This window comes from Capricornis sumatraensis, chromosome 23 (assembly GCF_032405125.1).
Source record: "Capricornis sumatraensis isolate serow.1 chromosome 23, serow.2, whole genome shotgun sequence".
Classification (NCBI taxonomy): Eukaryota; Metazoa; Chordata; class Mammalia; order Artiodactyla; family Bovidae; genus Capricornis; species Capricornis sumatraensis.
The window spans coordinates 3,015,391-3,026,412 of record NC_091091.1 but is presented as its reverse complement, the minus strand read 5'-3'; the positions used below and the strand labels follow the sequence as shown (position 1 = coordinate 3,026,412).

Genomic DNA, 11,022 nt, shown 5'->3' with positions numbered 1-11,022 from the left:
ATGAGCAGAGATCTTTCTGTCATGTTTGAGATCACATCCAAGTACTGCTTTTCATGAGCACTGGAAAAACCATAGCCTTGACTAGATGGACTTTTGTTGGCAAAGTAATGTCTCTGCTTTTGAATATGCTATCTAGGTTGTTCATAACTTTTCTCCCAAAGAGTAAGCGTCTTTTAATTTCATGTCTGCAGTCACCATCTGCAGTGATTTTGGAGCCCCCAAAAGTAAAGTCTGACACTGTTTCCACTGTTTCCCCATCTATTTCCCATGAAGTGATGGGACCAGATGCCATGATCTTTGTTTTCTGAATGTTGAGCTTTAAGCCAACTTTTTCATTTTCCACTTTCCCTTTCATCAAGAGGCTTTTTAGTTCCTCTTCACTTTCTGCCATAAGGGTGGTGTCATCTGCATATCTGAGGTTATTGATATTTCTTCTGGCAATCTTGATCCCAGCTTGTTCTTCTTCCAGCCCAGCGTTTCTCATGATGTACTCTGCATATAAGTTAAATAAGCAGGGTGACAATATACAGCCTTGACATACTCCTTTTCCTATTTGGAACCAGTCTGTTGTTCAATGTCCAATTCTACCTGTTGCCTCCTGACCTGTGAAGAAAGCTGAGCACTGAAGAAATGATGCTTTTGAACTGTGGTGTTGGAGAAGACTCTTGAGAGTCCCTTGGACTGCAAGGAGATCCAACCAGTCCTTTCTGAAGGAGATCAGCCCTGGGATTTCTTTGGAGGAAATGATGCTGAAGCTGAAACTCCAGTACTTTGGCCACCTCATGTGAAGAGTTGACTCATTGGAAAAGACTCTGATGCTGGGAGGGATTGGGAGCAGGAGAAGAAGGTGACGACAGAGGATGGGCTGGCTGGATGGCATCACTGACTCGATGGATGCGAGTCTGAGTGAACTCCAGGAGTTGGTGATGGATAGGGAGGCCTGGCGTGCTGTGATACATGGGGTCTCAAAAAGTCGGACATGACTGAGCTACTGAACTGGACTGAACTGAACTGTATTTCAGACTCTTTTGTTAACTATGATGGCTACTCCATTTCTTCTAAGGGTTTCTTGCCCACAGTAGTAAAGATCATCTGCATTAAATTCACCCATTCCAGTCCATTTCCATTCACTGATTCCTAAAATGTCAACGTTCATTCTTGCCATCTTTGACCACCTCCAGTTTGCCTTGATTCATGAACCTAACATTCTTGGTTCCTAGGCAACACTGCTCTTATAGCATTGGACTTTTCTTCCATCACCAGTCACATCCAAAACTGTATATTGCTTTTGCTTTTGTCTCCATTTCTTCATTCTTCATTCTTTCTGGAGTTTTTCTCTCCAGTAGCATATTGGGCACCTACCGACCTGGGGAGTTCATCTTTCAGTGTTCTATCTTTTTGCCTTTTCATAGTGTTCATGGGTTCTCAAGGCAAGAATAATGAAGTGGTTTCTCATTCCCTTCTCCAGTGGACCACGTTTTGTCAGAACTCTCCACCATGATCTGTCTGTCTTGATGTACCTACAGGGCATGGCTCATAGTTTCATTGAGTTAGAGAAGGCTGTGGTCCATGTGATTAGACTGTTATTTTCCTGTGATTGTAGTTTTGAAACTGTTTGCCCTCTGATGGAGAAGGATAAGAGGCTTATGGAATCTTCCTGATGGAATAGACTGACTGAGGTGGAAACTGGGTGTTGTTCTGATGGGCGGGGCCATGCTCAGTAAAGCTTTAATACAATTTTCTGTTGGTGAGTGGAGCTGTGTTCCCTCCATGCTATTTTTAAGTGATGTTGCTCATTCCAACTCTTTGGGATCTTGTGGACTGTAGCCCATCAGGCTCCTCTGTCCATGGGATTCTCCAGGCAAGAGTACTGGAGTGGGTTGCCATTTCCTTCTCCAAGGTCTTCCCAACACAGGGATCAAACCCAGGTCTCCTGCATTGCAGGCAGCCAAACTACGGTGGAGTTAATGAAGATAATGATGACTTCCCTCAAAAAATCCCATGCATGTACTGCTACATTCACTGCCTCCAACCCTTCAGAAGGCCACCACCAAGCCACAGCTATACCAGAGACTCGTGGACACACACAGGCAACTCTGTGACAGTCTCTTGTGGGGTCCATGTTCCTTTCTCCTGGGTCTTGGTGTGCACAAGATTCTGTTGTGCCTTCCAAGAATCTATTTCCCAATTCGGTGTAAGTTCTGGCAGCTCTATGGTGGGTTAATGGCGACCTCCTCCAAGAGGGCTTATGCCATACCCGAGTCTGCTGCATGCAGAGCCCCTGTCCCTGCGGCAGACCACTACCAACATGTTCCTCCACAGGGGACGTCAAACACAGTTCTGTCTCAGTCTCTGTGGGGTCCCTGGGTCCTGGTGGCACAAGATTTGTTTGAGACCTCTGCGCATCTCTGGCAGGAATGGGGTTTGACTAAACGCAAATTCTCCTTTCTTGCCATCTTGCTGGGACTTCTTCTTTGCTTTTGGATGTGAGTATCACCTCCCAGCTGCTCCAGCACCTACCATCTTACTCTGGTTTCTCTGACCTTGGTCGTGGGGTATCTCTGCATGGCCAGTCCAGCAAAATACAGCCGCTGCTCCTGATCTTGGATGTGGGGTATCTCTTCACAGCTGCTGCTCCAGCAGCGTGTAGCTGCCACTCCTGAGTCAGAGCTATGAGCTCAGGTAATTGGGCTGAAGTACCTGGTGGCAAAGGTTTAGCCTGCTGCTGCTGATAACTCACTTCAGTCGTTTCTGACTCTGTGCGACCCCATAGATGGCAGCCCACCAGGCTCCCCTGTCTCTGAGATTCTCCAGGCAAGAGTACTGGAGTGGAGTGCCATTTCCGTCTCCAAAGTTTTAGCCTCTATGGTCTCAAAATTGGAGACTACCACATATCCTGTTCTTCTTTTATCATCCAAGACAAAACTTCTTCCATCAGTGTACCAGATTTCTTCAGGATTGGTCAGAGGATCTTCCAACAAGCCCTCTTCTGGTTTTGTCTGGTGGTCCAAGGTTTCTGCCACATTCAGTTTCACCCTTGGCTCCAGCCCCGTGATAGTTATCTGTGACAGGCAGGCTGGCTGGAACGGGCTGCCTCATTCCTGTTGAACCATCTTTAGGGAAGGTTTGACACTTGACCTTGAAGCTCTAGGGTCCCAAGAGCAGAGTGTCGCCAAATATCCCAATTGATGGTATTTGTAGCAAGCCATTTTAGGAGACTTGTCATGATTTGGACATTCTTTGGCCCAAAGCCCACCTGTCTACAGATTAGGCATTTGCCTGGTGCCTTGTCCTTCAAGGACTCAGTGTTTGCCATAGAGCTTACCTGGAAGGTGGGCATCATCTGGGCATGCCTTGTGTCTTTCCTTTTCTCCCTTTCCTGGGCATTGGCCTCCCTTTCCTGTTCTCTGTTATAAAAGGTATTGGTGGCTCTCTAGACCATCTCATCTAAAGAGGCAGCAGGGTCCTGCTACTGAAGCTGTTATAACTTTATCCTGATGTGTGATGCACATTGGGACAGAAATCTGTCTTTTAATATCACCTGTAAGAGTCTAAGTCCAGATTGGTAAACTTTTGGAGTGTCTCTTTTAGGCTTTCCAGAAAGGCAATGTTGTTCTCATTGGGCTTGGAGCTATCACTGAGACTGGGCACAGTCCCAAAAACAATAGGCTTCCTTCTGTTTCTATGGGTGGACTTCCTTAGAGGTGAGTCTTTTAGAAACTTATCCTACTCAGTACTGCTGCAATCTGAGAGCTAGGCGACCCCAGCTCAGGGTACAGATCCCCAGGAAAGCTGAGGTGTGACCTCCTGGAGATCGAATCCCTGGTCGGGTAGAGGCATGTCGGCCTCCCAATAATCGGGTCCCTGGGCAGGATGAGGCATGTCGACCTCCTGGGTCCCCTGGAATGGCAGATTCCCGAGTTGTATAATTTAACAAATTGATTTGGTTGTGGGATTTGGAGAGTGAAGAACCTGTAGATTTGACTGAAATCTTACTCTGTGGCACATTATGTATTGTGTGTGTTGTATTTCTCCTCTAGTTTATGTGTCGTATTACTCACTATAACCCTTTTTGCATACAGTGTTATTTTATAAAGAAGGAAGCTAAGATCTAGAAAGATTAAGTATTATTTTCAGTGTCAACGAAGTAACTACTCACAAATCTAGCCTACTAAATCTAGTCAATTTGATACTCTTAAATTGTACCTTAATTTTTTTTTCAAATAAACATAGTTGAACAAAATTCAAGCCAAAAATAAACAATGGATTCACTTCTGCTTTAATTGTAATGAGACTGTGAGCTTAGCTTCAAAAAAACCTCCAAAGACAACATCAGAGGCATTCACAAAAGCCATAAGGGACCTAACTGGCTCAAATGCAAAACAGATATTTAGCCACTTACCCTGAAGGTGGGGTAAGGACTTCTTTGATGCTCTCCTGACCTCACTCTCTCTGCCCATCCTCAGGAAGGAAGACTTCACTATGAACTGGACTATTGTCCTTGTATTTACATTTGTTCAAAGGAGTTAAATATCATGTCCACAAATAGTTTTGTTGTTGTTGTTGTTGTTGTTGTTGTTGTTTGTTTCCTTATTTGTTTCTCTTTGGCTGGAGAAAAAATAAAAATAAAATAAATGGAAATCTCTTACTCTCAGTTCAAGGGGCAGCCGAAAGGGAAATGGAAGAGATTATTGAACACTTTGGTTTCCCACGTAGCTCAAGGATAAAGAACCTGCTTGCCATTTCAGGAGATGCAGGTTTGATCCCTGGTTTGGGAAGATCCCCTGGAGTAGGAAATGGAAACCCACTCCATTGTTCTTGCCTGGAAAATTCTGTGGACAGAGGAGTCTTGTTGGCTACAGTCCATGGGGTCACAAAGGGCTGAACATGACTGAGCATATACACACACATACACACACACACACATAGAAAATTTGAAGATTGAAATCATCCAATGTCTAAATATGGCCGCTGCTACTCTGCTTCAATTGTTTTAACACAAACAGGGCTAATTTATCCCAAATTTATCCAAAACATTCAAAAAAATTCAAGGGAAACCTGAAATATGAAAATTTATGAGAAATACCTGAATGGGAATGAGTAATAATTGGGAGTGAGTAATAATTTTAAAAATATTTTGAGAGGGCTATCAATTTTGAACAAATTGCATCTATAGAATTTTGACACATAGAACCTCAATTTACAAACAATGTAATTAACAATAGGGTGAGGAAAAAAAGCACCCTATTTCACTTAAAAAATGAATCACAAGTTAATTATCAGAACATATTTGTGTTATGATTTACTGGAGACTAAACAGAAAAAGATATATTCAGTATTTATTATCAACTTTTTCTAGTTTCCAGTCAAAAGTTAATAATTTTCTCCTTTCCAAATTGCCTGTTGGCCTGATTACTGCAGCTCAAAAAAGATAAACAATTGATTCAATTATCTGGGTAAGTTATGATAAGCAAGGCATTTATATGGTATCCAGGGCACTCCAATGGCATTTTTATTTCAAAATAGGTAAATGAATGTATTGGTAAAACAGATAAAGACTATTCACATTTATCAGGCAAAACCATAGAGGTGGTATTCAAATACCTCAACATTAAAAAAAAAAAAATCAAGTGTAGCATTTCAGTTAGCACCTTTTGATTAGCAGAGGAGTCTGACTGTGAAGGTTTAAAGCAAATCAAAACTCATCCAATCGTTATGATGTAACCCCACATTATCTTATTTAATTACAACCACATAGTCACTTAAAACTAGAAGAAATCTGTTCTTTTTTTCCTTGAATCATGTAAAAGTTTGATTTTAAATTAAAACACAAGTATATATAATATGTATAATCCCATGCATACTACATCATTAGCCAAAGACTGCTAACCCTGTGATAATTTTAGATGTTTATTTATTATGTTCTACTGACAAACAGAGTTGAGACTGATTACATTTTAAAAAGACAGTCTTTTTTTTTTTAACAAATATGTTATTTTAATGAAGCTGATACAGGCAATGTCCATTTAAAACCCATATCCCAGGCCAAAAAGTACAAATACAGTCAAAAAGAGCACTGTTCTGCTGTATATACTTCTGTGTAAATAACGTTAACCGCTAATGAAAACTAGATCTTTTGGGGGATCTTCTGCAAGATTTTTTTCTTTTATCTTAAAATGCTTTCTCTTCAGTGAAACTATCTCTGGTGTTAGTCATTATTCTTAATACCTCTGTCACTTTGATTCCAACTTGAAATTCCTCTTTTTGTGGTCTGGACCCTCAGATTTTAAAAGTAGCTTCAGGTTAAGGAAAGGTCATTTTCCACAGTTCAGTTTTCTGAAAAAACTTCCATCACCCAGTGAAAGTTATAGCCCAGGAGTGAAGCAATTACATGCTAGAACTTCAGGGCCAACTGGAGAGTCATTAGAAACACTCACATTAGTCAACCTTATTTATCACAAGCCTGCAAATGCATAGTCCTGGAAAAGGTGGCCTCTCTATGCATACATGTAATTTTTAAAAAGGACAGAGTGATATGAAGCAGGCTGAGGTTTGATCACCAAAAATCAGCACAATAAAAACTAACAATGAGGAATAATGGGCTCAAGAATTCAAGATGCCAGATATTTTAAAGAGTTGAGGTGCTGGTTTTCAATTCTGTTTTGAATACCACATTACAAGAAAGCTATTTTTAACAATAAAAGAGGATTAAGGGAAAAGGAAAAAAAAAATAAAAGAATACCTAAACCATTGAATGACCCCCTGTTTGTTTCTGATAAATTTTAATCATGTCTTTTTCTTCCATTCACAGTTCTTTGAGAGTGTGATTATCAACAATTTTCTAAACTTCAAGGAGAAACCTGAATGAATTCATGGGAACTCCCTGTCTTTGACAGCCTGATTCTTTGAGTTTCTTGAGATGTATCATCATTTTCACTTTGAAGTGACTCTCACTGCTATCCTGCCTGATGACTTTGGGTTTACTATATTCTCCTTCCTTCTTATCCCCCAAGTCCTCAGTTGAAGGTTTTGCTTCCTGGTCAGACACGGCCTGGGGTCTCCACACAGCAGCAGCCTCGGGTAGGCAGAAACTCAGTCCAGAGTTTATAACTCTATTTTCCCCATAGCACAACACCAAGGCTGGAAGGACTTCCTGTATGTCTTGAAGCCAGTTTCTCGAATTAGCAATTTGTGATTCCTGTGCCAGTTAGTGAGCATGTGAGTGATATCTTTTTCCAATGCAAATAGCAGAAATCTTGAATCTTGTTCTTTTTGAGTATAAGAAATAAGACAAGTCAATGTGATTAAAAAACAAACAAACAAACAAACAAAAAAAAAAAAACTACACGTTACCAAAACTCAACCCTGAGCTAATCTTCAAGAGGGTATTTTGCTCCACTGCAATATTTATGACATTTGCCTTGAGAAATAATTTCACTGTCTATAGAGGCCTATATTGAAAAACTTTGCTTTGGGAAATATAAGTTGGCTTATCAACTTATTTTAGATAACTTGTGAATGCTAGTTTTAGTGCAAGTTTGTGTGTCTGACACACAGGCCAAACAAACCAAAATGTCAGAGTTTGGAGCAGAGAAATATTTACTGTAGGGCCATGCACGGAGATAATGGCTCCTGCCCTCCAAAAGACATTTTTTATGGGATCACTTACTGCACAATTCTCTGATTGGTTGATGATGAGGTAACAGAGCGATGTTACAAGGGTTAACTTTATCATTCCTTGACCATGCTATGTAGGTCTGGCGGCTGTTTGTTCATGATCATCAAGTAATCAATTTCTTCCACTTGGTGGTGGTTTTCACTTCTGCAGAACAACTCAGGAATGTGCATTAAATTGCTGTTACCTAAGTATTTCAGAGAGGAGTTAAGCAGAGGGTAGGGGGGAAAGGGCCTCCCCAACCCTGAAGGCCCCATGGGGTCCTACTTGGTTATAGTAGAATATAAATCAGTGATGAAATAGACCTAAGAGTGTTCTCTCTCCAGTTATGTATCCTACAGAAGTGTATTATTCAAAACTTGGATTCCATAAACATACATTGATCTGCCTTGGATGAAGACCTTGTCCATTCATGTTATTTTTATTTTTATTGTGTTGAAATGTATTAATAATAATTTGTGAGGAACTAGATGCTCATGGTAAAAACTGGCTAATCACACAAGGCTGTTTTTCAAATGATATGTTTTGAAGGTTGATTAACCGGATGGACAACCAAAGGAATACCAAATGTCATGGGCAAGAAATGATTTTGGTCAGTGCTTTCCTGGGATATAATAAAAATGCATTACTAGATACCTTTACAGAAAAAGATCTTAGTGAAATTTAATGAAAAAAACGGGATAGGCAGCTAATTCAGAGCTAACAAGAAAGAGGTTTTCCTCAAAATGAAAAAAATTTGCTCCATCTGGGTATTTTTCAGTAATTGAGGCCCACAAGCTTTGACTAGCTATGAAATGACAACATACAATCTTAAAGTTACATTTAGTTGGAGAGCTTTCATACTCCTCATCACCAAATGAAAGTTCAATTTATTTATTTATTTATTTATTTCATTGAAATGACTAGTTATTGGACACAACTGCCTTAAATTGACTGGTAATTCAACCTATGCCTATATAACACTAAAATAACAGATCAAACCAGTAGAAAAAATAACAGTCAAGCAGATCAGTTTCACACAAATTTAGCTAATTGATAGAACTTTCCACCTTTTAACCCATCATTTCTGTGTTAGAGATAAACAGGCTCAGCTCAGCAGTAACTTTGTCAAACCCCAAAACCCACACGCAGAGGACACCTGACCTGCCTCCCTCATCAAATTTCAGCATCTCCATTTTTGCCTTTGGATAATAAAATATCATTACATTTTCCTCCTTCATACTAAAAGCAATGAGCCTGGCCAGCCCAAGGAAAAATAATGAAATAAAGTCTGCTTTGGGGATTGCCTAATCAGAGTTTTTTTTTTTTTTTGGCTTTTTGATAAAATTTCTACCTTTTACAGTCTCTAAACATTATTTGGATAACCTGTGCATTTCTGTGCCACACAATTCTCAAACTTGTCTCTCTCAAAAGCACTTGAGTTCCTAAATTCTCCCCCATGTGTCAAACTTGGTGCTTTACTGATTGCTTTTGATAATGTAAGAAACTACTTGATTAAGAAGCTAAGGGCTGTTAGCGGGTTACATCCCATGTAACTGTTGCAAACCTTAGGATTCTGTCACACAAAATAGTGAACGGTGAGGAGACTCTCAAAACTCCCCTTAAAGTGAAGGAGATAAAGGATTTAGAAAAACATGGATTCTTTCAGTGCTTCTGAAATGGCAGGACATAGGGTATTAACCGGAGAAGGCAATGGCACCCCACTCCAGTACTCTTGCCTGGAGAATCCCATGGATGGAGGAGCCTGGTAGGCTACAGTCCATGGGGTCGCTCAGAGTCGGACACGACTAAGCGACTTCACTTTCACTTTTCACTTTGCTGCATTGGAGAAGGAAATGGCAACCCACTCCAGTGTTCTTGCCTGGAGAATCCCAGGGACAGAGGAGCCTGTTGGGCTGCTGTCTATGGGGTTGCACAGAATCAGACACAACTGACACAACTTAGCAGCAGCAGCAGCAGCATCAGGGTATTAACACATGTGAGGCTGATTCTGAAAGCTTTTCTTCCTTTAGGCTTAAGAAATTACAAATGTCACTCCAAGAATAGAGTTCTGCAGTTTTTCAAACCTAACAGGCCCATGCCCATTACCCACCTGCAGGGATTTTAACTCTATGTATTTAGGTTAGACCCAGGTACCATTATTTCTTGAAAGCCACATAGGTAAGTTTGAGACACAACCAAACTTGAATACTAAGTGACTACATAATAGTTGTTAGATGATTACCCAGAAACCTCAGAAAGATTATGCTAAATGAAAGAAGCCTCTCACAAAAGATGGCATAACATATGATTACATCTATGTGAAACATCTAGAATGGGCAAATCTATAGAGACAGACAATAGTGTTTCCAGGGCTAGAGAGTGTTAAAGAATGAGGAATAGGGTGATGATACCAGGGAAGCCCTAGCTAAATGGTACAGGGTTTCTTTCTAAGGTGATTAAGGTTAACTGTGGTAATGTTCACCCATATCTGTGAATATACTAAAAATCATTAACTGGGACACATTAAATCAGTGAACTTTTAAGTTATGTCAATTATATTTCAATAAAATTATAAAAATTTTACATGATATGTACTGAAACCTGTATCTCTCCACAATTGTGAGAAGAAAATATATCTTTCTGGGTCGATTTTTTGGGGGCCTGGAAACTCAAAGAGTTTCAGCACCAAAATGCTGTCAGGTTTTTAAATCTGGATTTTATTTTTCTTCTAACATTCACCATTAATGAACTAATGATTGAAACCCTAGGGAGGCTCCACTCCATTACTGAAATGTAGTGACTGTTTAAAAAAGAATCAGTGCCAAGTCATCTATCGTGTAAAAGGAAGTTCCCTGTAGATGTCAGTCAGTCAATATATTTTTTGATGATAATATACTGTTCATTTTTTATGTGTATGAGTGATTATTTAATTAAGACAGCACATTATTTCTGTCGGGGAAAAATTGTTCTCCTGGCCACACACCAAATGTTAACAAGAGCACTCTGTCATCCACTGATCAAAGCAAACACAAAAATCTGTCAGCCTCGAGAGAGAAAAGTTGCTATTCTCACTCAGGCAGAATTAACTTTTTATTCTCTGTAGCCATTGTCCATTCAACGATGCTTGAAGCAATGAAGAGACCAATGAGAAAATGTGTCAGCCTCTAAAGATGGTTTAAACAAAAGTTTTAGTACCAATTTTTGCATGTATACATAAGATAAATAAGTAAGGGAATATGGGCTTCCCAGGTGGGGCTAGTGGTAAAATCCTGCTTGTCTATGCAGCAGACATAAGAGATGCTGATTCAATCCATGGGTCAGGAGAATCCCCTGGAAGAAGGCATGACAATCCACTCCAGTATTCT

General features: G+C 40.2%; 1 protein-coding gene across 1 annotated transcript; it reads right to left on the bottom strand.

Annotated features, from left to right (window-relative positions):
* Positions 1-6,742: 6,742 nt before the first annotated feature.
* On the bottom strand, positions 6,743-7,735 carry LOC138070510 (small ubiquitin-related modifier 1-like). The gene is made up of 3 exons (XM_068961771.1): positions 7,670-7,735; positions 6,880-7,198; positions 6,743-6,807 (listed from the first exon to the last, which is right to left on the bottom strand). The coding sequence occupies exons 1-3, from the start codon at positions 7,733-7,735 to the stop codon at positions 6,743-6,745; spliced, it is 450 nt and encodes a 149-aa protein (XP_068817872.1).
* Between the last annotated feature and the right edge of the window lie 3,287 nt (positions 7,736-11,022).

Bases quoted from the DNA above. Each gene is read 5' to 3' on its own strand.
- LOC138070510 (XM_068961771.1), bottom strand. From the start codon at position 7,735: ATGATAAAGTTAACCCTTGTAACATCGCTCTGTTACCTCATCATCAAC. The intron at 7,199-7,669 runs GTAAGTGATCCC...TAACTGGCACAG, and splicing joins ACCAATCAGAGAATTGTGCA to GAATCACAAATTGCTAATTC. The intron at 6,808-6,879 runs TTCCCATGAATT...TCAAAGAACTGT, and splicing joins AGGCTGTCAAAGACAGGGAG to GAATGGAAGAAAAAGACATG.